This window comes from Barbus barbus, assembly GCF_936440315.1.
Source record: "Barbus barbus genome assembly, chromosome: 27".
Lineage (NCBI taxonomy): Eukaryota > Metazoa > Chordata > Actinopteri > Cypriniformes > Cyprinidae > Barbus > Barbus barbus.
In genome coordinates, this window is record NC_136755.1 from 14,123,746 (window position 1) to 14,149,390 (window position 25,645).

General features: G+C 36.6%; 3 protein-coding genes across 3 annotated transcripts; 2 read left to right on the top strand and 1 right to left on the bottom strand.

Moving 5' to 3' along the window:
- Positions 1-401: 401 nt before the first annotated feature.
- Positions 402-4,045, bottom strand: ilf2 (interleukin enhancer binding factor 2). The gene is made up of 14 exons (XM_079380443.1): positions 3,910-4,045; positions 3,334-3,393; positions 3,188-3,230; positions 3,010-3,114; positions 2,745-2,822; positions 2,556-2,658; positions 2,395-2,460; positions 2,154-2,270; positions 1,667-1,745; positions 1,502-1,589; positions 1,359-1,420; positions 1,161-1,275; positions 998-1,088; positions 402-900 (listed from the first exon to the last, which is right to left on the bottom strand). Exons 1-14 carry the CDS (start codon positions 3,912-3,914, stop codon positions 749-751), a joined length of 1,164 nt encoding a protein of 387 aa, XP_079236569.1. The 5' UTR covers positions 3,915-4,045; the 3' UTR covers positions 402-748.
- Positions 4,046-4,626: 581 nt separating this feature from the next.
- On the top strand, positions 4,627-12,537 carry LOC306847271 (uncharacterized protein). The gene is made up of 4 exons (XM_079381120.1): positions 4,627-4,754; positions 5,297-5,358; positions 5,451-10,066; positions 10,464-12,537. The coding sequence occupies exon 3, from the start codon at positions 5,460-5,462 to the stop codon at positions 9,999-10,001; it is 4,542 nt and encodes a 1,513-aa protein (XP_079237246.1). The 5' UTR covers positions 4,627-4,754; positions 5,297-5,358; positions 5,451-5,459; the 3' UTR covers positions 10,002-10,066; positions 10,464-12,537.
- A 1,706-nt stretch (positions 12,538-14,243) lies between these two features.
- LOC306847272 (uncharacterized protein) lies at positions 14,244-17,114 on the top strand (the record flags this gene model as incomplete). Its single annotated transcript, XM_079381121.1, has 2 exons — positions 14,244-15,446; positions 15,756-17,114. 2 exons carry the CDS (start codon positions 14,244-14,246, stop codon positions 17,112-17,114), a joined length of 2,562 nt encoding a protein of 853 aa, XP_079237247.1.
- Between the last annotated feature and the right edge of the window lie 8,531 nt (positions 17,115-25,645).

Below are 25,645 nucleotides of genomic sequence, written 5' to 3' on the forward strand. Positions count from 1 at the left end.
AGAGATAAAGGCAACTGGTAAGATTGTATGTAAAGGCAACTCCATACTAGTTATGCTGCTATTGGTCTGAAAAACAGCATATTCAGATGGCATTTAGAACTGTTTGTGAGGTACTGTACTCAAAATTTAAGTAATTTACTCACCATCACATCATTCCACACACATAAAACTCAGTTACCTCAAGTACACAAATTAAGCGTTTCTTTCTAGTCTCGTTTTTTTGAATGTGGTAAAGCTCACCCACACGTCCTTTACAAGAAAAACCTAATTTTCATTTTTGGGTAAATTATCCATTAGTCCAAGATCAATCAACACAACAAAAGGATTGTTTGCAACCTAAAAATACCCAAGCAATATTAAAAGAACTCTTTTTTTTTTAAAAAGAACGCAGAAACATAGTACAAAGTAGGAAATACAAACTTTACTTGATCCATCAGTGATAAAATTACAAACCAAACAAAAACACCACATAAAACCAAATTAAGTGATTTTCAGTCCTTTTCCTAGACGTAACCGTATCAAGAATGAGCTGAGGCGAGAAGACAATGAGCCATTGCCATTTGGTCCTTGTTAGAGCTCTCTGCTGTTTACTACCATGGCTTTAACTCTAGGAGGTGCAGACTGATGTACAGAAACCAAATGTAGATATGCAGGGGACTTCTGGGTAAAACTTATGAGACACAGATCTCTATTAAAAACCAACATAAATACAAATGACCAGGCCAAAACTTTGTCAGAGACCATTGCATTACTCCTGGGTCTCCATGCTTTCATCTTCTCCCTCTCCACCTTCCTCCAATGCTTCATCCTCCTCTTCCTTGCGCTCTGGGGGTTTCTCATAAGCTTTTTCAGATGGGGTGACAATCACTCCATCCCATGTAGACATCTCAGTGGTGAGATCTACAGATAAGCATCACAAACATCAGCCTCAGCGACACTGACACACAAATACAACTACATAGATCAATTTAATCTGGAATAAACCTCAAACACTTACAACTAGCATCTCCTTCAAGGCCCAAGATTTTTCTGTATCCTCCATGAGAGAGAACCCTCACCAGTGTTTGGGCTGTGAAACACACCATGTCCTGCAGAAACAAATCAATTAGATTAGCTGTATTTTTAACACTAAATTACCTGCTGACTGAAGTTTGCATTACCTGCTGCTCCAGGGTCATGACAGTGTGCACACGGAAGTTTCCGCTTTCACACGGATCAGTGATTCCTACAGAGCCTGGCAGGAAAAGACCTGCGGCGAGCATCTGAAGACAGCGCCTGCAAAACATGGTCATTATACCTCAAAATCCAGAGTTTGATGCCCGTTAACACAAGCAAAACAAACAGGCAGTACACCTTACCTGTAAGCAACATTGAGTGGCAACGGCTGCCTAGATGGGTTGTTCATCACAGCAGAGTGCCCCTATGAAGAGAGCAACATTACAGGCAAGTCAGCTGGTGTAGTGCAGAAAAGACTAGAAAAAAAACTGACAACAGTGCTCACCAGCAGATCTAGAATCCAGGGTGTGAGTGGCTCAAATCCGGGGAATCGGGCTCGCATGTCTTTCAGCAAGCGGATCAAAACTTTCACACTGAATCAAGATAGAAACCAAAGTAAGCCACAAAACACATTTGATCCATTAACGCCATTAAGAGAAAGTGAACTTGCGTTGACTGAGAAGCGTTCTCCTCAAACCAGCGAGCATGACGAATGGCTGCCAGAGCACTTTGCAGAACCTTGATGTCCACTGCAAAAAAAAAAAAAAAAAGTAACTTTAATTCTGGTCAACCAAGATTACAGATAATCTATAAATGCCAGATATTAAAGCTCTGCACAAATGTAGACTAAATTAAATTGCTAAAAACAACCATTTTAATTGACATGTGAATTCAAGCATCACAAAATGTGTGTACAGTATGAAAAAAAAAAAATTATTTTAAGATTTACTGAACATTATATTTGTGTTATTAGTGTTCTTTAATGAGCATTAGACTATAGCAAATGTCAAAATAGGCTAAATCAGTGTGAACAATTAAATATCCAATATTGACAAGAATGAAAAAGAAAAGAGCAGCATTGTACAGATACCTGGTACATCCCTAGTAAGAAAAGCTAATTGGTAAGAATACATGTGAAGTGTTTGAGTGCAACATACGGTGGAGCTCTGGGTCCAGTTTGCGCAGGTTGGGTGGAACCGTAGTGATGAGGATTTTCACAGTGGCATCGGCAGAGCTTATCTCAAATCCTGTCTCGTTGGTCAGCATGGACAGCACTGAAGAAAACAGGGGAAAATTATTGTTGAGATTTTTATTGATATTTTCCTTCATTATTTTGATTGCAAATTATGTTTCCTTCTATGCTCTTGATCGTCTTGCCAGATTAAAACTCATACTCACCCTCAGAAGGGTCCTGTGTACGCAGGGTCTCAACTACTTTGTTTCCCAAGGCAGCAACAGCTTCCACTGAAAAAAAAAGAAAAAAGGATCATCAATAAACGAAGCATACTTGGGCTAGTGACAAAACAGAACATCACAATTCATGAAATACTGAGACTCACGGGTAGGTAAGATCTTCAGGATAACCACAAGGTCGGCTACATTGTGTCCGGTTGTCATGGTGCCCTTTTTATATGAGCCCACTTGCCTTACTTCCTCTATTTGCTGGGAATTGTTAGACATTGATTAGGATCACAAAAATACTGAAAAAAAAAAGAAAAAAAAAAGGACTTATTAAAATATCTTCTCACCACTTCAAAGCTTCCAGGTGCCACGATTAGGTTGTCAATGACGTTGTTAATCTTAGTGACCAATGACAAAATGGAAGCCTGACAGAAATAAACAAGAGCAAGAAATATTAAACTAATAACTGAGACACCTCTAACACATAATTTAAGACTTTAGTGTTAATATGGAGGGTGATGAGGTGCTATCATCTGCTTATGCAACCGAAATGGACAGGACTCTTTTGAGTGTGTTGGCAGCATTTATCTTCTTAATGAACAACCAATGTACCTGTTCAGAAGGGATAGGACTGAGGTCTTGGTTTCTCTTCAGCAGGCATTCACTGAAAGCGGACTCATCAGGTGCTGGCTTCACTCGAGGAAAGGCCATCTCACACTGCAAGAAGAGATTTATGAGCTGGAGGCTTATTGTTTCACAAAGCAAAGAATCAGTGTGGATCTGTACTTACAACATAGAAGTCAAATGGTATGTGAGGAACAAAGGGCCGATACCTGAGAAAACAGAAGGCATAGACAATGTCAGGTCAACACAAAGAAATTAAAGCAAGCTAATTAAACAATAAAAAAACAAGCATATGCATAATAAACAACGCACCCCTGGACCAAACCTCCGCGGGAGCCGAACCGGCCACCTCGGCCCCTGCCACGATCTCCTCTGAGAAAAACAAAACCATTTCAGTAAATTAACGGGTGGGAAATACAATATGCGGGGAAAAAAAAAAAGAGTTTAAAATAATCAAGAAAAAAAACTCAAATGTGTGTGAAAGATTAATTTACGAGACTAACAAAAAAAATAACAACTTGAGAAAACACGGTGAATCGAGCATCAGTTCATGTCAATGCTAGGTTCTTCGCTCATTCATTAATGAATGTAATGTTAACGGTCTCATTATTCGGATACATAGCGTTAAAAAAAATAAAAATAAATGAAGATTAAATCCAAACGCATCGTTTAATCAGTTTTAAAGCATATGCTTTAATAATAAATACATTTTCTTTCTTTTATTCATCAAAAGCACGGCGGCTAGCAGAACAACATGCTAACAGGCACCGAGCTAGCTTACCACCAATACAACAGCTAATAATAAAAAGCTACGGTTTGATGAACCTCGGTTTGTATCTTACTTAAACACGCGCTATTTTATTTAAAGAAGAATAAAACAATTGGTACCTCATTGCGTAAGACGTTTTGTCAGTTTAACAAGGACACACGCTGGTGAGAAACACACTGCCTCCGTCTGCAGCTCGCCGTTAGTCTGCGCTTCGACGGATGTTGCTTTTCATAATAAAAGCCCGGGAAAACCGTCAATGATAAAAGTCCGAGAAGTTATAATAAAAGTCCAATTCGGATGAGTCGTTGATAACAAAATATATTTTTTTTTAATGATGTTTTGTTATATATATATATAAATTAAGAGATAACTAGTTAAACGTTGACTTTGATCACATTAACTCTTTTGTTAAGACGGTGAGATAGTTCTACAATTACGGCGTTTATGTTGGAGTGCAACTGTCATTAAAGCAAAAGGGGATTTTTATTTTATTTAATTTTGATACCGTTCACTCAAATATCTTTGCTAATAATATAATTTGTAATGGAGAAATAGGCTTTGTATAAATAAATAAATACACAAATATATATAAAAATACATAAACATTTACTCGATGTGCCATAATTTTGGCTCTCATTTAGTATGCATTTATTCTCAAAACAGTTAGTACAAGTGGGTGTTGCAGTACTTCACATAGCCATGTTAGGGTGGACCTGTACTGTCATACACTGAGTTTATCAGAGACCAGACAGAAGAAATTTACCACCCACAGCCAATCAAATGCTTGATAACCTAAAGCCGTGCCATTTTACGTAAATTACGTAGACATCAAGCATGTGCTAAAGTAAGATAAGATTTGTTTTTAAATGTTTAAAGTCACCTTCACCATTACTAGAGCAATATGCCTCCATCATCAGACCACAACTGTTTACAGAACGAATTCCTTCCTGTAATAACACAAAAGGTAAGAATATTTTAAACAGTTTTATAATATAATATCAGTTTCTTAAGTCACATCTTAGCTACACTAGGGGAAAAAAATAAATAAATATAGAAACAATTTTCACTCTAGTAAATTTCACAAACAATAAGTAAATTGTAACAAATTAAACAAAATTTTGAAGAAAAAAAAACTGAAATAGTATTTTCTTGTAAAACATATTAATAATCATTTTATTTATAACTTCATAATGTGTTTTACTTATAATTAAGTTTAAGGGGAAAAAAAAACATTTGTAAATAAAACAATGCAAGTCTATTAAAATGGCAGCAATCCCATTTCTGCCTCATGTTTTAAAATGACCTGGATTAAATGTATATCTTGCTTTATTGTTTTTCTCTGTATTTCACAATATATTTCACAGTTAAAATCTTTTGAAAACTTTTAACACTCAAATAACTTCACCTTTACATTTCTGTCCACTTATTTTATCCTTTATTTTTAATTATATTTTATTATTTTTAATTCTGTAGTACACAATTGAATTATTTTATATTAATTTTCAGATCACAATTCAGCCTTTTTAAAATCATGTAGCAAGCAGTTATGGCAGAATTCAGAGATTACGGTAAAGTTCACTGCACTACTTAATCAAAATTTAATTGTGATTGTGTCATGCATTGTTTATTAATGCAGTGCAAATATTCTCCTTCCCAACAGTTGGAACAAATGGAGGAGACAAAGGCTGAGTTAGAGGAAGAGCGGGAGGAGCTGGAAAGAAAGAGTGAATCGGTGAGCAGACAGACCGAACAGTGTGAGTTCCTCAGAAGTGAAATCCTCAGGGTGAAGGAGGAAATGGAGAGCAGGTGGCATGAAACAGAGAAAGAGGAAGTCGAACTCAGAGCGAAAACTCAGCATGAGCTGGAAAGACTGGAAAAATTAAGGGACGAGGTCCAAAGATCTCAGAAAAATATTGAGGAGAGCAGGACAGAGCTCTTGCAGTGGAAGGATAGTCTTGAAAAAATGAAGGTTCATGCAGAAGAAGACAAACTTGCTGCCATCAAACAGATGGATGAGGCTAAAGCAAAGAGAGACGAGTTGACAAAAATGATAGAACAGATGGAGAAAGAGCAAGGAGAGATTAATAACAGCAGAGAAAAGGCTAAAGAAGAAGCAGATGTAATCAAAAGCATGAGAAATGAGCTACAAAGACAACAGGCAGAAATAGAGAACAGGATTAGAGTTGCAAAACAAGAAAAAGAGGAGGCAAACCATGCCAAACTTGCAGTCCAAGAGGCTGAGATGCTTTTAAAAAAGCAAATAGAAGAGTCAGAAAAGAGACGGTATGAAACCATAACAGAGGTGCTTGAGTTAGAACAAATAAATGAAGAGATACAAAGAGCCAGTCATGAGCTAGAAAAGTTGAGGCATTCTGAAAAAGAAAACCTGCAGAAAATGCTGGAGGATACACAGCTAGAGAAAGAGTTTGTTGAGCAAATGAAAATAGCTGTGCTGAAGGACAAGGAGGATCAGGAAAAGCATTTAGTTGAGATGGACAAGGAGAGAGAGGAGCTGAAACAGATTAGAGTTCAGGTCCTGAACGAGAAGAAAGATCTAGAAAAACTAAGGTATGAAATGATGAGATATGATGTAGAACAGAGTGCTCAAGTGCAGAGACAAAAAAAAGAGGATGAAAAGAGAATGTTACAGAACATGAAATATGAGCTGCAAAAAGAGTCTAGTGATATCGAAAGGTTAAAACAGGATGTGCAGAAAGAAAGACAGAACATGGAGAAATGGGCAGAGCAGCTTAAACAAGAGAGGGAGGAACTAGAAAAGAAAATGTGTGATATGCAACAAATACAAGCAGAAATAGAGAGAGAAAAGAAAGATCTAGATAACCTAAGAGAGGAGAATGAGCTGACATTAAAGGAGATCAAAATGGAGAGAGACTATCTTGAGAAAATAAAAGATGATTTTGAGAATGAGAAGGAGGAAATAAAGAAAAGAGAAAATGAACTGCAGCAAATGCAGGCTGATCTTAACAGACAACAAAAAGACATGCAGGATACTCAGAATATAGTTTTAATGCAAAAAAGTAAACTTCAGAAAAACCAAGATGAAATAGACGACAAGCTAAAACAGGTGGAAGACATCAGGCAGTTGATACAAAATGAAAAAGACAATCTTGACAGAGAAAGGGCGGCTATAATGGAACAGAAGCAGCAGATGGAGAGCAACGTGACAGATGCATTAAACAAAGAACTAGAAACTGTGGAGCGTGTGAAAAAAGAGGTACTAAATGAGAAGCGACTTATTGAGGACTGCAGAATAGCTTTAATGAGAGATATAGAAGATATGGAGCAGAAGAAAATCAATTTGGGTAGTCAGGCAGAGGAGATAAAATTACAAAGACAAAGTATTGCAGAAGAGAAAAGCAAGTTGGAACAGACTGAATCTGTGCTGCAAAGAGTAGCTGAAGATACTGAGAAGCTAAGACAAGATACACTAGCTGAAAGACAGAAACTTAAAAACACTGCTGTGCAACTTCAGAAAGAGAGAGATGCCATTGTGAGCCTTGCAGAGGAGACAAAAAGAAAGAGAGAGGACCTGGATAAAATGCAAGCTCATGTAGAAAAGCAGGAAAAAGCATTTGAGATACTGAAGGCTGATCTGCAAAAAGAAGGCAGTGCCATTGAAAATTTAAGACAAGCTGTTCAAAATGACATACAAAATGTAAAAGACATGGAAGCCAAAATTCAAAAAGAAAGACAATACACTGATAATCTAGTTGAGGAGACTGAAAAGAGGTCAAAAGCTCTGGATGAGATGCACATGGAGGTTGAAAAAGAAAAGCGATGTATTGAGTCTGAGAGAGAAGGGCTAGAACAGGAAAAGTCTAATCTCAGAGATCTCAAAGATCAATTTGCACAGCAAAAATTGAAATTTGAAAGAAATGAAAGGGAAATGTTGGAAAATGATAGACAACTGCTGAAGAGAGACATGGAAAATCTGCAACAAAAAATAGTTAATGTAGACAGAGACTCAGAGAGTCTGAAACTTGAAAGAGAAGCTTTGGAGAACGAGACGGAAGTAATTAAACAGATCAAAACTGACCTGCAAAGAGAAACACATGAGATTGAGAAGATCAAACTACAAACACAACATGAAAGACAAAAACTGGAGGAAATGACAGCTCAACTCCAGAAAGAGAGGAAAGAAATCAGTGATCTCATTGAGGAAATTAAAAAGAAGGGAGATATTCTGGATGAAACTTATACTGAAATACAAAGGGAACAAAAAACAATTGAGAGAGGCAAAGACTTGATTAAAAGGGAACGGTCTGACCTAGAGAAAACCAAAGCGGAGATGTCTCAAATCAAGGAAGAGCATGAAAAACAGCTTTCAGAGCAAAAAACAAACATTGAGATCACACTGGCAGAGATACAACTAGAGAGAAACATGCTTGAACAGATGAGTGAGAAAATAACAAGAGAAAAAATGGCACTTGAAGACGAAAAGCAAGAGTTACGAATAGAAAAGGGAGAACTTGAAAGAATGCGAGCAGACATTGAAAGAAAACAAGAAGATATTGATAACCTGAGGTTTGGCATAAGAGAAGAGAGTCTGCTTGAGAAGGAACATTTCAACAGGCATTCGGAAGAGATTGACATCACTCGTGCAAACCTGCAGAAAGAGAGAGAAAGTCTTGATCAGATGAGTGTGGAGATATTAAAGCAAAAACATGACATAGAGAGAGAAAGAGGTGAACTTTTAAATGAAAAGGAATTGACTGAGAAAAGCAGAACACAACTGAAACGAGACATAGATGATATGAAACAAAATAAATCAAATCTGCATAAAGAATTAGAGGAGATAAAAGTTCAAAAACAGGATATTCAAGATGAAAGAGTTCAGCTAGAGCGAATGAAAGTTGAGTTAGCAAAAGAAAGAAAAGCAAATTATGAAATGTTGACAGAGGCTAAAAAAGAAATGGAGAAATATGAGGAGATCAAATCAAATATTTTAATCCAAAAAGAAGAGTTTGAGACTAAAAGACAATCAGAAGTAGAGGAACTCATTGGTATGAGAGCTGAAATACTCAATCAGAAAGAGGAATTAGAAGACAAGATGCAAAAGACTAAACGTGAGATGAAAGAATTGAAGCTTCTTCAGGATGAAACTGATAGCAAGAAGAAAGATCTTGATCACAAGATGAGACAAGCAGCGAGAAAGAGAGATGAACTGGAGAAAATGAAAGCTGATATTGAAAGTGCAAATGAGAAACTTGAAATGGACAGGGTCATGTTAAGTATAGAGCGTGATGACATGAAGCGAATGAAAGCTGAGAAACAACGAGCAGGAGAGGAACTACAATCTCATACGGAAGAAAGAGGTGGAGATCTGGAAGAGAAAGAACAAATAAACATCAAGATACAGAGGCTTATTCAAGAGACTGAAAAGACTAGGGAAATGGCCTGGAGAGCAAAACATGACCTGGAAAGAAGCATGCAGAGAGATGTTACTGTTCAAGCGGATTCAGAGGAAAGGCAAGAAATGAGTGCTTACATGCAGAGGCTGATTCAGGAAATTGAGCATGTCAGAGAGGTTCTCAGAAGAATGAAAGATGAAGTCAAGGCTGCTAGAAAAGAAAGATTTGAACTGGAGAACATGAGACTGGAAGTCGAAGCCATGAAACAGAGCATGAAGGAAACCTATGAGCAACAGAACAAGGAGATACAAAAAGAGAAGCAGCAAATTGAGAGTATCAAAGACTTGTTGTGCAGAGAGCGAAGTGATCTTGAGCATAATAGAGCTGATTTGGAGAGACAAAAACAAGAAATGGCATTGGACAAAAAAAAATTCCATGAGGAAAATGAACTGCTGAAGACAGAAAATGTTGACATGAAGAAACAATACGAAATTCTCAAAAACCTTCTAGAAGAAACAACTAGTACAGTACAAACACTTAAACCTTCCAGAAAAAAGAAAGTAATGAGGAGAGATTCAGAGGAATTAAGGGAGAAAATGGATTCATTAAGCATGGACGACCACCAAGAAGAGAGTAAGAGTCAGACAGATGAAATTAACAGACAAATAGACAAACTGACAGAGTTGAAGGCTGAGCTGGATCAACAGCAGATAGAACTTCAGAAAACTAAAGCAGACTTAAAACATCAGATGGATGAGCTAGAAAACATGAGGTCTGAGATATTACAACATGAAAAGGACACAAGAGAAGTGGAGCTGAGAGCCAGAGAGAAGTCCTAGAAACAAGGATTCAGAAAATGAAGCATGAGAAGGGAGAACTGGAAGTCTTAAGGTCCGAAATAGTCCTAGAAAAGAAAGATCTGGACCAGAAGATGAAGCAAGTGATAAGAAAGAGGGATGAGGTGGAGAAAATGAAGACTGAGATAGCAAAGGCAAGAGAGGAGATCAACAGAGATCGGCAGGAGCTGGAAATACTCAGGAATGATGTTCAAAGTGCAAGAGAGGATTTTGAGCTATTAGTGGAGAAAACTGAATCTAGAAGATGAGGAAAGTACCAATGCTGACATCCAAAGACTAATTTTAGAGGTTGTGAAAATCAGGGAAATGGTGAGAAATCTAAAAGTTGACATGGAGAGCAGAATGAAGGAAGGTAAGGTGGTGAGAGATGAAAAGGAAAACTTCAAGTCTGAGATCCAGAGGCTCATTCAAGATATTGGACAGATAAGGGAAAATCTTGGAAGCCTTAGAAAAGAGATAGGAACCACCAGAAGAGACAAGAATGAATTGGAGAAGATGAGAGCAGAACTTGCAGAAAAGCAACAGGAGGAAGAAAGCATGAGAGAAATGCTGCAGAAAGAAAGAAAAGAACTGGAGCAGCTGAAGGATAATATAAACAGAGAAAAGGAGGATGTGGAGACCAAAAGAGAGCTGGTTAAGGTAGAAATAGCTAAAGAAATAATGGAAGAGTTTAAGGACGCAAGAAAGAACAAGGAAGAACTGCAAATGGTCACTGAGGAACTCTTGAGAAACAAGAGTGATCTGGAACAGCTCAACAGAGATATTAAAGATGATAAGATACGACTGAAAAATTACAGGGATGTTTATGAAAGGGAAATGACACATCTGCAGCTTAAGAGGGAAGAGTTAGTGAGAGAAACAGAGGACCTGGAAAGAAAAGCCTTACAGCAGAAAGAACAAGATGAGATGGTGAAACAAGAGATTCAAAATCACAAAGAGCTAGAAGCAAATGAAGTTGGACATTCTGAAGGAAAGAGATGATGTTGACAAAGAGAAGAAAAATGTACATTCAGAAAAACAGACACTGGATACACTTAGAGAAGAACTGCAAAGAAAGGAAAGTGAGCTTAAAAACAGAGTAAAGACTTTCATGACTCAAGATGAAATGTATAAAATCAAGAAGGAGATTCAAAGTAATCTGGAAAGAAAGGAGGCCGAAAATCAAGAGGAGAGACAGCAATTAATGGAAATGGGTGAAACAATTACAAGAGAACGCAATGAATACAGAAAGCTGACTGAAGAAGTACAAAAAGAAAAAGAGCAGCTTGAAATCAGCAAAAAGTTGATGGATAAAGAGAAGGTCGAACTTGAAAGCATGAAAAATGATCTGGAGAAGCAATTACAAAATCTAAGACATGAGAAACTGAATGTACAAGATGAGAAGAATGCACTAGAACAGATAAGAGCAGACTCCAAAGAGATCCAAAATGTTATCAAGAAGGAAAGAAAGGATCAAGAGAAATGCTGGCTGGAAATTGAGGGTGAAAAGCAAAGAGTGGAGGAAGAAATCAGACAATTAGAGAGACAAAGGGAAGAAACTAACAAACTTCACAGTGAGTTGCAAATAATTAGAGATGACATTAAAATAAATAAAGAAAAGATTGATAAAGAAATGGAAGAATTATTGCAAATGAGGGTTGAAATTAAAATCCAACTAGATAAAGACAGAGAAGAAATTAAATGTTTGTCTGAAGAGACTGAAATAAAAATGAGGGACCTTGATAAGACGATAAAGGAGATGGAGAGACAAAAGCAGACAAAAGAAATTGAAAAAACAAAAGTGATGCTTGAAAAGGAAAAGACAGAAATTGATAAAGAAAAGAAAGACTTGGAAAAACAAATAATGGACCAGACTGAGCAGATGCAAAAGGACAGACTGGCCCTTGAGCAGCTGAAGGAAGAACTTATTTGTGAAAAACAAGAAACAGAGGAAGGGAGGAATAACTTGATGACTTTAAGAAATAAACTAGAAGTTTTAAGAGCAGAGATACAGAACAAGCAAAATGAAATTGACATTTTGAAGAAACTTATTTTGGAAAAATCAAACATTGAGGAACGGCAGATGGAGGTACTCAACCAGCAGCGACAGAATGATCAAACCAGGGAGGAAAACAAAAAAGAGAGAGAAGATCTGGAAAAACAGAGATTTGAAACTGATCAGCAGAAAAAGAAACTGGATCTTAACATCATAAAAATGAATGAAGAGAAGCAAATACTTCAGAAGGCCAAAGAAGAAATGGAAACCATAAAATACATGACCAACAAATGCAAGGTGAAATACACCATCAGATTCAGTCAATTGAACTACAAACGCAACTCATTCAAGACAAGCAGAATGCTCTTGATGAAAAAGAGATAAACATACAGAGGAAGGAAAAGGAAGCAGAGAAGAGAAACATAGAATTAGATGGAATTGCTGCTCAGCTTCACATTGAACAGGAACATTTAGATAATGTTCTTGAGGAAACCAATAAGAGACAACATGCCCTTGAAGAGATGCAGGTTGATATAAAACAGCAAAAACAAGAAAATAATAAGGACTTTGAGTTGCTTAAGAAGATACGGCATGAAATAGACAATGAACATATAGAAATGAAGCAGAAAAAAGATGATCTGCAGATCTGGACTAAACAACAGAAAGATAAGGTTCAAGTCCAGTTAGAAGAGCTAAAGAAAGAAAGAGAAAAACTGGAAAAAATTAAGATAGATTTTATTTCTGAGAGAGAACAAACTGAAAAAGAGAAAGCTGATATAAATAGGGTAAATGATGAAATAGAATCAATGAGACAAAGAGTGATGATTCAGAAGACTGAGCTGGAGCAGAGAGAGAAATATATTACTGAGCAGCAGCAACTACTGGATCAAAGTGTAAAAGAGATAAGAGAAGAAAGAAGGGAAATGGATAAGTTGAGGATTGAGCTAGAAGGTCAGAGACAAAGAATGCAAGAGGACATGAAGACTATTGCAAAGCAGGGAAAAGAGCTTGCACAACTGAGAGATGAAATACAAAGAGAAAAACAAGACATTGGTAGAAACAGGAACATGACTGACAAGTTAATGGAAGATTTGGAGATCATGAAAGCCAAGCTGGTGGAACAACAAGACGTGATCCAAACTGAAGCAGAAAAACTCCAAGAGGAAAGAAAACTGGTTGACCAGACAAAATCTGAGGTGCAGAATGATGCTGAAAATCTGAAAAGCACCTTAGAAGAGATCAAAAGGGAGAAAGGAAATATGGAGATAAGAGAGTCCCGCCTTAAACAAACGATGGAGCAATGTGCCAATATCATGGAAGAGAATAAGAGGAAGAGGAGTGAACTAGAAAAGAATATTGATGACATAGAAGAGCAAAATCAATTGATTAAGACTGAGAAAGACCATCTGGAAAAAGAGAGAAATGACATTGAAAAGGAAAAAGAAGATTTGCAAAGACGAGCTGATAACCTGGAGATGCACATAACAGAACAAAAAGAAAAAGAAGAGATGAGTAAAATATCAATGGATGATGAGAAAAAGCTTCTTGAGGAAAAGGCTAGCGAAATTCTGAGACAGAGAGATGAAATAGAGAAAGAAAAAGAGGACATGAAGAAGAAGTGGAATGAGCTGGATGTTCTCCAGAAGGAATTACAAAAACAAAGAGACAAAATGGAAGAAATCAAATATGAGTTACAGACTGAAAAGGCTGAAATTAATAAACAGCATCAAAGACTGGATGAAAGTATAAGAGCTGTGAACGAGGAGAAGAGAGATCTGGAGAACATGGGGAATGAATCCGAAAAATATAGACAACAAATGGACGAAGATATAAGAGTAAAACTAAAGATGGAGAGAGAGGAACTTGATCAGATGAAGAGTGATATGGAAAGACAGAAAACTAAAATAGATCACGAGCAGAAGAAAATGGATGATGACAGAAATATGATTGAACAGGGAAAAAAAGACCTGGAGAAGATGAATTCTGAAATAATGTTACAAAGAAAGCAAATAGAAGAAGAGAGATCAGAACTTGACAACAAAATAAAACAGACTGATCTAGAAAAATGTGACATTGAGAAGAGCAAAGCAATTTTACAAAAGATATAGGATGAGGTAGAAGAACAGAGAAATTATATTAAACTCCATGAAGAAAAACTTGAACTTGAGAGACAAAAGATCAATGATGAAAAAAAATTTCAGGCTCAAATAAAGACTAAACAGCAAAACGAGAGTGAACAAATCAGATGCATGGAAGAGGAAATAAAGAAGGAGCGAGAAACACTGAAAGAAAAGGAAGCGCATCTACAAAAGGAAAAGGAAGAAATTGAGAGTGTCACTGAAGAAACAAAGAGACAGAAAGAGGATCTGGAAAAGATGAGCACAAACATAAATGAACAAAAACAAGAGTTGAGTAAATACAGAGAGCTTCTAGAGCAGGAGAGAGAAGAAATTAACAATAAATGGACGCAGTTACAGCAGAAAATTAATGAGTTTGATGCTCAAGTCAGGCAACAGAAGGAAGAAGATTTCATGAAACAGAATGAGATGGAAGAAGAAAGAAAAAGTCTAGAACAGACCAAAGTCAAGATCCAGGAGCTGAAGACTAAAGCTGAGCAGGAACAACATGACATAAGTCTAAAAATGCAAGAGCTGAACACACTGCAAAAACATATGAAAGAAAAAGAGAAAGAAGAAGAAATGAGAGTAAAAGCAAAAATGGAGAGAGAAGAACTTGATCAAATAAAAAGGAAATTGGAAGGAGAGAAAACTGAAATGGACAATGACAGGAAGATGATTGAACAGGAAATAAAAGACCTGCAAATAATGAGGTCTGACATAATGACAGAAAGAAATCAAATGGAAGACACGAGAGAAGCAATCAAATTAGAGAGTTCAGCACTTGTCCAGAAAATGCAAGAGATTAATTTAGAAAAGCATGAAATTGAAAAGAACAAAGAAATAGTTAAGAAATTAATGGATAAAGTAGAAGAGCAGAGAAATTATATTAAACTCCAGAAAAAAGAACTTGGCCTTGAAAGACAAAAGATCAATGATGCACAATATCTTCTAGCTCAAAGTACGACAGAGCTGCAAAAAGAAAGCGAAAAAATCATATATATGGAGGAGGAAATAAAGAAGGATAGAGACACACTGATGGAAATTAAAGCTGAAATACAAAAGGAAAAGGAAGAAATTGAGAGTGTCACTGAAGAAACAAACAGACAGAAAGAGGATCTGGAAAAAATTAATACAGACATAATTGAACAAAAACAAGAGTTGAAGAACCGCAGAGACATTCTAGAACGAGAAAGAGAAGAAATAAACCATAAATGGGCAGTATTACAACAGAGAATTAATGCATTTGATGCTCAAGTCAACAAACAGAAGGAAGAATATCTAACAGAACAAAAGGAAATAGAAGAAGAAAGGAAATGTCTAGAAGAGACCAAAGTCAAGATGGAAGCGCATCTACAAAAGGAAAAGGAAGAAATTGAGAGTGTCACTGAAGAAACAAAGAGACAGAAAGATGATCTGGAAAAGATGAGCACAAACATAAATGAACAAAAACAAGAGTTGAGTAAATACAGAGAGCTTCTAGAGCAGGAGAGAGAAGAAATTAACAATAAATGGACGCAGTTACAGCAGAAAATTAATGAGTTTGATGCTCAAGTCAGGCAACAGAAGGAAGAAGATTTCATGAAACAGAATGAGATGGAAGAAGAAAGAAAAAGTCTAGAACAGACCAAAGTCAAGATCCAGGAGCTGAAGACTAAAGCTGAGCAGGAGCATCAAGAAATAAGCCTAAAAATACAAGAGTTGAACACACTGCAAGAACATATTATGAAAGAAAAAGAGAAAGAAGAAGAAATGAGAGTAAAAGCAAAAATGGAGAGAGAAGAACTTGATCAGATAATAAGGGAATTGGAAGGAGAGAAGACTGAAATGGACGATGATAAGAAGATTATTGAACAGGACAGAACAGTCCTGCAAATAATGCGGTCTGACATAATGACAGAAAGAAACCAAATGGAAGACACGAGAGAAGCAATCAAACTAGAAAGATCAGTACTTGTCCAGAAAATACAAGAGATTGATCAAGAAAAGGATGAAATTGAAAAGAACAAAGAAATAGTTCAGAAATTTATGGATGAAGTAGAAGAGCAGAGAAATTATATTAAATTCCAGAAAGAAGAACTTGACCATGAAAGACAAAAGATCAATGATGAAAAATATCTTCTAGCTCAAAGTAAGACAGAACTGCAAAAAGAAAGTGAACAAATCAAATACATGGCAGAGGAAATAAAGGAGAGAGAAACATTGAAGCAAGTTGAAGCTCATCTACAAAAGGAAAAGGAAGAAATTGAGAGTGTCACTGAAGAAACAAACAGACAGAAAGAGGATCTGGAAAAAATTAATACAGACATAATTGAACAAAAACAAGAGTTGAAGAACCGCAGAGACATTCTAGAACAAGAAAGAGAAGAAATAAACCATAAATGGGCAGTATTACAACAGAGAATTAATGCATTTGATGCTCAAGTCAACAAACAGAAGGAAGACTATCTAACAGAACAAAGGGAAATAGAAGAAGAAAGAAAATGTCTAGAAGAGACCAAAGTCAAGATTCTGGAGCTGAAAACTAAAGCTGAGCAAGAACATCAAGACATAAGCCTAAAAATGCAAGAGTTGAACACACTGCAAGAACATATGAAAGAAAAAGAGAAAGAAGAAAAAATGAGAGTAAAAGCAAAGATGGAGAGAGAGGAACTTAATCAGATAAAGAGTGAATTGGAAAGAGAGAAAACTAAAATAGATCATGAGCAGAAGAAAGTGAATGATGCCAGAAAGATAATTGAACAGGAAAGAAATGACATGGAGAAGATGCGGTCTGAAATAATGTTACAAAGAAAGCAAATAGAAGAAGAGAGATCAGAACTTGACAACAAAATAAAACAGACTGATCTAGAAAAATCTAATATTGAGAAAAACAAAGAAATTGTACAGAAATTATTGGATGAGGTGGAACAAAAGAGAAATTATATTAATCTTCATGAAGAAGAATTTGAACTTGAGAGACAAAAGATCAATGATGAAAAAGATTTTTTCTGGCTGAAATAAAGACTAAACAGCAAAAAGAAAGTGAACGAATAAGATACATGGAAGAGGAAATTAATAAGGAGGGAGAAACACTGAAAGAAAAGGAAGCTCATCTACAAAAGGAAAAGGAAGAAATTGAGAGTGTCACTAAAGAAACAAACAGACAAAAAGAAGATCTGGAAATGATGAACACAGACATAAATAAACAAAAACAAGAGTTGAAGAATTGCAGAGACCTTCTAGAAAAAGAAAGAGAAGAAATAAATCATAAATGGACAGAATTACAACAGAGAATTTATGAATATGAGCAGTCAAAGACCGAGTCTATGAGGAATGTTTGGGAGGAGACCAGAAAGAAAGACGAAAAAACTGAAATGGAAGAAAAAATTAAACATGCTAACAAGGAATATGAAAGAGTCATAGAAGAAACAAACAGGAGAAGGGGTGAATTAGAGAAAATCATGTTTGATATATCTCAACAAAATCAAAAGTTTGAGACAGAGAAAAACCTTCTGGAGAAAGATAGAAATAACATTGAAAAGGAAAGAGGAGAATTGCAAAGACAAGCTGATGACCTGGAGATGCACATGACAGAACAAAAAGAAAAAGAAGAGATTAGCAAAATATCAATGGGTGGAGAGAAGAAGCTTCTTGAGCAGAAGGCTGGTGAAATCCTGAGACAGAGGGATGAATTAAAGAAAGAAAAAGACATCATGATGAAGAAGTGGAATGAGCTGGATGTTCTCGAGAAGGAATTACAAAAACAAAGAGACGAAATTGAAGAAATCAAATATGAGTTACAGACTGAAAAGGCAGAAATTAATTAACAGCAGCAAAGACTGGAAGAGAGTATAAGAGCTGTGAACGAGGACAGAAGAGATCTGGAGAACATGAGGAATGAATCTGAAAAATACAGACAACAAATGGAAGAAGAGATAAGAGTAGAAGCAAAAAAGGAGAGAGAGGAACTTGATGAAATGATGGCCAAGGTATTGATGGAACAAAAAGAAACTGACAGGAGCAAGGATATGATAGTCCATCTAAAGAAGGAAATGGAGCAAACAAAAGCCAAACTGATTGCTCAAGAGGAGAAAATCAAACTGGAATTGCAAATATTGCAAGATGAGAGGCAAGATCTAGAACAGTCCAAAGCTGAAATCAAGAGACAGACTGATGAAATAAAGATCATGAAAGAGCAGACACATGAGTTAGAAAAAGAGAAAGATGTGTCTGAAACATTAAAAGAAGAACATCTATCTGGACAGCTTCTTCAACAGAAGAGAGAAGAAATGGCCTCTCAAGGAAAACAGATACAGATAGAAGAAGTCAACAGACTCTTGTCTGAGATTCAAAGGGAAAGGGAAGAACTTGAAAGAAACAAAAAAATCCTTGAACATCAGAGAGAGGCACTCGATGAAATTAAGCGTAAACAACCAATACAGAGGCTGGAAGTCATTTTGGTTAGTTCTGCTACACAAACATCTGATCTAGATGACATACTAGGTGACATTTCAGCCCCTTAGGAACAGATTGTTGAGGAACACACAGGCATTCATAAGAAATATACAACTTTCATAACAAAAGGGACAGAAGATGAATTAAAGAGAATGATAGATCAGGAGGACACAGAGCTCAAAATGAGAAGTAAAGAAACTGAAATGGACTCAAGCCAAGAAGACACTGCACTGACAACAGAATATAAAGATATACCTGATCTATCCATGATAGTAAAGTTGGAGTTCAATAAAGATGAAGCTGATGCCCTTACAGAAATGTTGATGATTGAGAAGAGGGAACTAGAAAAGACAAGACTTGTTTTACAGAAAGACCAGAAAGAGATTGAGGCAATGAGACAACACACTGACAGAGAGAATAATAATCTGGAGAAATATAAAGCCGCTCTTGAAAAACAATTTGAAGAGATTGAGATCTGCAGACAGAACATGGAAAATGAAAGATATGAGTTAGAAATGACTCAAGATAAAATTAAGATGGACATGGAAAAAAATATAATGGAGATCAAGAGCAAACAGGAGAAAATAGAAAACATGGAAGTTCAACTTCAAGAAAAGAAGAGAGAAATGGAAACCATTTCTGTTGAGATGAAACAGAGACAAGAGGAGTTGGACTTCATACATACAGAGATTAAAAGGAAGAGACAAGAGCTGGTGGACACAAAAGAAATGGAGGACCATGAGTTAACTAACATACTTCCAGACCGAGAGGAGTCTATAAAAAGACACCTGGAGGAAATACAGAACCAAAAGGAGGCATTACGGAAGGAGTGGGATGAAGTTGAAAAAATACTCACTGGGCTGCAGAAGGAGCAAATGGAAATGGAGATGCGTCAGGCAATGCTGAACTCAGAAAGAAATGAACTGAATAGAATGAGAGTCGATCTGGAGACACAAAAAGAGGAGTTTAGGCTTATGCAACAATACATAGCGACTGAAAGAGACAAGCTGGAATCAAGGTTAAGGAGAGCAGAAGACATAGAAAGACTTTTGGATGATGTACTGAAAGAAAAGGGAAGGGTAGAAGAAATGGCAGTTCAACTTTTCAAAGAACAGGAAGAGTTTGAAATTATTATGACAGAGGCAAATAAACGGATAAACAAGATTAAACAGATTGAGGAGGAAATTAAAACAAAGCAAGAAGAATTGGAGCACATTGAAGAACTGAGACAAAAAGAGCTTCATCTAAGGAGAGCAGAATTTGAAAAAATGAAGACTGAAATTGACAATGAAAGAGAAGAAATTCAGAAGATACGAAAGGCATGTGAGAGAGAAAAACATGAACTGGAGCAAATGAAAACAGATTTGCAGAAAGAAGAACCACAGAAAGCCAATGCAGAGGTGCGATATGATGAAACACACAGTGTCATGCACACATTGAAAGAAGAGAAAGAAGAAATAGAAAAGAAACAGGTAGCCACTGACAGGTCCAGACAAGATGATGAGGACATGCAAATCTTAAAAACTGAGAGAAAAAGAATAGCACATCTGAAAGATGAATTACTGAAAGAGAAAGAGGATGTTGAAACAACCAAAGAGAGAATTAATAGAGAGATGGAACATATTGAAAAGATGCAAACCCAATTAAATGACCAAAAAGAAGAGATCAAGCTTGAAAAACAAAAATTAGAAGACATAAGGACTGAGATTCAAGACAAGACAAATGCTCTAGAGAAAACTAGGCAGGACTTACAAAAAGAGAGTGGAAAGCTAAATGCTTTAGTTATTCAACAACAAAAAGAAAGAGAGGATATGGATAAACTAGCAGAAGAAAACAAAAGAAAAGAGAAGCATGCTGAAGTTGAGATACAAAGACATTTAGAGGACATAGAAAATGTCAAGGTGAGGTTGGCAAAAGAAAGGAATCAAATTGAACAGATGAATGCAGAAATACAGACTAAACATGAAGAACTAGAGAAAACAATCAGACAACAGCAAGAGGAGATTGAAATCAAAGTGAATGACATGCAAAGAGAAAGAAATGCTTTGGAGAAAATGAATGCTGAGCTAGAAAGGAAAACCGCTGAAATGGAAAATAAGAGAGAGAAAATAACTCTCTGGGAAGCAGATATACAGAAACAGAAAACCAAAGTAGAAGAGCTAAGGAACATCTTAGAAAGAGAGAAGAGTGAACTTAACAGAGAGAAAGCAGAAGTAAACCAAGAAAAACAAGAGATGGAAAACAGTCTGAAAAACATCAAGAGTGAGTTGGAAGATCCAGAGCAATTGAGAAATAAATCTGAGGAAGAGAAGAAAGACATGCTGGACAGACTGTTAACAGAAAAACATGAAATTAATCAATTAAAAACCAAGTTACAGTTGGAGAAGAAGAGCATTGAAGAGGAAAAGAAAATGCTGAAGCAGTTGATAAATGAAACTGAAAATAAAAGATCTCACCTGGACAGCAACATTGTGCAAATGAACATGGACAAAATAAATATTCAAAAAGAAAAAGACTCGCTGGAGGAGATCAAGGCAGATTTACAAAGAGTCTGAAAAACATAATGAGGAAATGAGGAAAACAGACCAAATCACCTCTCAAATCAGTAAAGACCAAGAGGACATTCCAAAGAGACTGGATGACATGAGAAGAAAAGAAGAAGAGCTCAGTACTATGCGTGCTGACATCGAAAGGCAGACAAAGCTTCTGCAATCAGATTTACTGCTACTTCAGACACAAAAAGAGAATTTAGAAAAGAGCAAAGCAGAGAATGAGACTCAAAGAGAAGATCTTGAAAAACAAATAGAAAAGAATGACTTGACAATGCAAGAACTGCACAAAGAGAGGATGACCTTGGAGCAGAAGATTACTGATATAACACAGCTAAGAGACACAGTGGAAAGCACACAGAATGAAATACGACTTAAAGAACAGGATCTGGAAAACAAAGAAAGAGAAATTGACATGCAAAGAAAAGATGTAGATAACCTAAGAAACATTGTGATCGCTGAGAAGATGCAGCTGGAAAAGAGGCAAAATGTTATGAATCAACAGCAGCAGGAGGTTGATGACTTGATTAATGAAAACAGAAAAATGAGAAATGATTTAGAGAGCTTGAAAACTCATCTGGAACAAGAGAGACGACAACTACAAGAAAACATAAAAACATTGGAAGATCAGAAGAATGTTTTTGATCAAATCAAAGTTGATGCAAAGCAACAGACCGATGAGCTTGAGAAAATCACAGCAGATACAAAGAGGGAAAAGGAACCTCTTGGACAGGAAAGAGAAGAGACTGATGCTTTGAAGAAAGAAATCCAGAGTAAGAAAGATGAACTGCAAAGCATAAATTTTGAGATTGAAAGGTCCAAGCAAGAAATGGCAGAAAACAGAGATCAGTTTGAAAAAGAGATGGAAAATTTAAAGCAGAAAAGAGCAGATTTACTGGCAGAAACTGATCAGCGAGCCAAGACCAAAATAAAGAAGAAAGATGTAAAAACAGCGGTGGAGAGTCAAACACAATTCCAAGCTGTTTTACAAATGGTCACAGAAGACACTGAAGAAGAAAAGACTGACGCTGATTTGCAGGCTGATCTTCAGAAACAGAAGGATCAACTAGAAGAACTGAGGAACATAACTGAGGTGGAAAAATATCAAATTGAAAAGAAAAAGCACACATTAAATCAACAGCAGCAGGAATTAGAAGACATCATGGCGGTCATCAAACGAGAGAGAGATGTGCTTGAGAAAGAGAAGTCTGAACTTGATGAACACAGACATATCCTCAATAAAAATATGCAGACAAAACAAGAAGAGCTTGAAAAGCTTAATAATGATATTCAAAAGGACAAAGAGGAGATTGAAAACACCAAAAAGATAAATGAGAGTGAAAAATATCATATCAAAAAGGAGAGAGCTGATTTAAACAGACTGAAGAAAGAGGCAGAAGTCAGCAAACAAAGCGTACAACATGAGAGAACTTTGCTGCAACAAGATAAAGACACGATACAGAAAGAAAAAGAGGACATGGAAGGCATTATAGAAGAAAAGACAAGAACAATGGAGGGACTGCAAGAGCAAATAAAAAGACAATTATATGAACTGGAGATGTTAACCATAGAGATTCAAGTAAAGAGACAGGAAGCAGAAATGCATCAATTACCAGAAGAGATAAAAACAAAAGATCACTTAAAGAAGGATGCTGATGTCCTAAGAGAGGAAGTACAAGAAAAGAAACAAAAAGCAGATGAACTTAAGATATATCAAATGAAGACCACCTCAATAGATGCTGAAACACAAACATCTTTGGATGACTTTAAGAAAACAGATGATAGCAGACAAAAGGAATTAGAAGACGAAACAGCTGCAACAAAGAAAAAGCCCATTGTGACAAAGTCACAGAACATGCACACATCTGAAGTGCGAAAACATGGAGAAACAGAAGCACAAACCTCTAAAACTGACGCCCAAGGAGAAGTTCTTCAGCAAATGGATGGCACTACCCTAAAACGAGATGAGCTAAACATCATGAGAGCTAGGCAACATGATGAAATAGAGAATAAAATGAAGATTGTACAAACTGACCTTCTTGAGCTGGAGAAGGCAAAGGATCACCTGCATAAATTGAGAGATGAATGTAAAACTCCTGAAGAAGAAAGGTCACTGATCATGGAGAGTCTCGAGAGGAGGAGGAACAGCCTGGAGAAGGTTCAAACCGAGGTACTGAGACTTACCATGGAGATTGAGCATCTCACACAAAGCTATGAATGCAAAAGAAGAGAACTGCAACAAATTGAGACTGACATACAAAGACAGACAAGGACTGTGAAGACTCAACACAAAACTAATATTCAGAGTGAACAAGAAGACCAAGAAGTAATAGCGACTACAAAATTAATTCAAGAACATGTTAAGCAGAAGAGAACTCAAGAGACACAAACTGAAGACCAGGAAAGAGATGCTCTACCACAATATGAAGAGATAGATGCGATGAAAAGGAGAATACACAAAATGAAAGATGAACTAAACAACAGATTACAAGACATACAGTGGAAGGAACTGGAAAGACTTGGAATGCAAAGAGAAAAAATTGAGTTGGCGCTACGGAAAGCTGAAATGGAAAGATATAATGAAGCCCTCCAACGTGAGAGAGAAACTGATAGATTCAACCTCATAGAAAAGGAAAAGGAAATACTTGTGTTAAGGGAGTGTATGCTGACTGAGATCAATCGACTAAAGAGCGAAGAAACAGAAACAAGTAGTCAGCGCTTGGAGATTATGGAGCGCCTCATTAGTGATGCAGCAGTAAGAGTGGACAGATTCAGAAGGGTTACGGACAGAGCCATACAAACACTGATGCTGGAAGGAGATGGAGAGCAGTTTGGAGGAGCTCAAAGAGTGACGACTGAACAGATGGAAAGTGTCAGTGGAAGGATGGAGATTTCTATGGATGTCCTGAGTGAAGACAGGGAGGAAGGAGCGAGAGGAGAATCCCAAAGAGGGGGCGTAGTCGGGCCAACTTCACGGCGATTGCGGCTACTGCACTGGATCAGACGGTGCTGCTGTTGCTGCTGTCTCAGAAACACTGTGGAAGACACTGAGGACATTTTATAAACACAGGTCCTTTGCAAGTTCATTTACAAGTACATTTTCATATGGAATTTGACAGAAACTGAGAAGCATGCTCTAAAAAAATACAATCCATGCATTATCAGTATTTTTATGTATATAATCTACTTACAATATATATGTATATGTAAATGTAAATGTACTTACATTTCACTGCTGGTAAATAATTGTGTATGTGACAAATAAAAAAAATCTTGAATATTTATACGTAGCATTCTGTGGGAGAAATACTCCCACAACATTTTAGTAATGTCTACAAAAATAACAACAACAACAAGAAAATAGAAATACTGGATAACATAACTATTTAGTTATATGATTACAGATTACCAAATGTTTAATGTTTATCACAGTTTATATAATTCAATAAATCAGTTTTGCATTTTCAAAACACAACACAGATGCTTCCATAAGCCAGGATGAATCTTTCATGATTACATACAGTACATCTATGAAATTAACTCCTCAAATAACTCATTAGCATAATGTGTGTGGTACGTGTGTGTATGTATGCATCTTCTGTTTTCACTAATGTGTCAGTAATATTTCCAGAAGGAACTGAAGTGTTGTGCACTGTTAATTGCACAACACTCCTGTAGCTCAAATAGTAGAGCATGGCGCTAGCAACGCCAAGGTCATGGGTTCTATTCCCAGGGAAAGCAAGAGCTGATAAAATGTAAAAACTGTAACTTGAATGCAATGTAAGTCGCTTTGGATTGCTAAATGCATAAATGTAAATGTAATTGGCTACTTTGGAAATTTCTGCACAATTATCTGTGAAAAAGCAAAGCTCACCAGTAATGTTCAAAGGTAATATATGCACATGCCTTTGGGGATGAGAAGAGTGCAGATGAATGTGAGAGGATGGATATCCTAATCTTACGACTGCACCAGCACGAGTGCTCGAGGTCGTGTTTGTTGCATTCACATTCTTGCAGCTCTGCATGATGGGAGTGTTGCAGATGTGCCCTGTATAACACGGATGCACAGAAGCTGCTGTGAGTCATGGATTTCACAGTGATCCACAGCATGCCAAAGAGCCACCAGTGAACTACACTGGTAGGATAATTACAGAGGCCATTTAATTACCAACTGAACAAAAGAGCTTTTTGAATTTTAACCCAGTTTAAAAATAATGCAATGGATTTTTAGATGATAACACCATCAGGTGTCCATTAAGAGGATCAAGCATCCATGAGTTCTAAAACAATTATATTCTAATTTAATAAGTACATCCCAGACTCATGTATACACACACACACACACACACACAACATATTGTTTTCAGTTTATTTTGGATTTGTCTCACACATAAACAACATTTTATTTGCAATGTCTTGCTTTGGAATGAAACAAAATTAAATCTGAACCTAAAAGTTTTGCAATGTGTTTATATGCATTCACAGTGAGATTTGACTTACTTTTTATTGCTGTCATTGTGATCTTACCATATTCATCATTGTGACGAC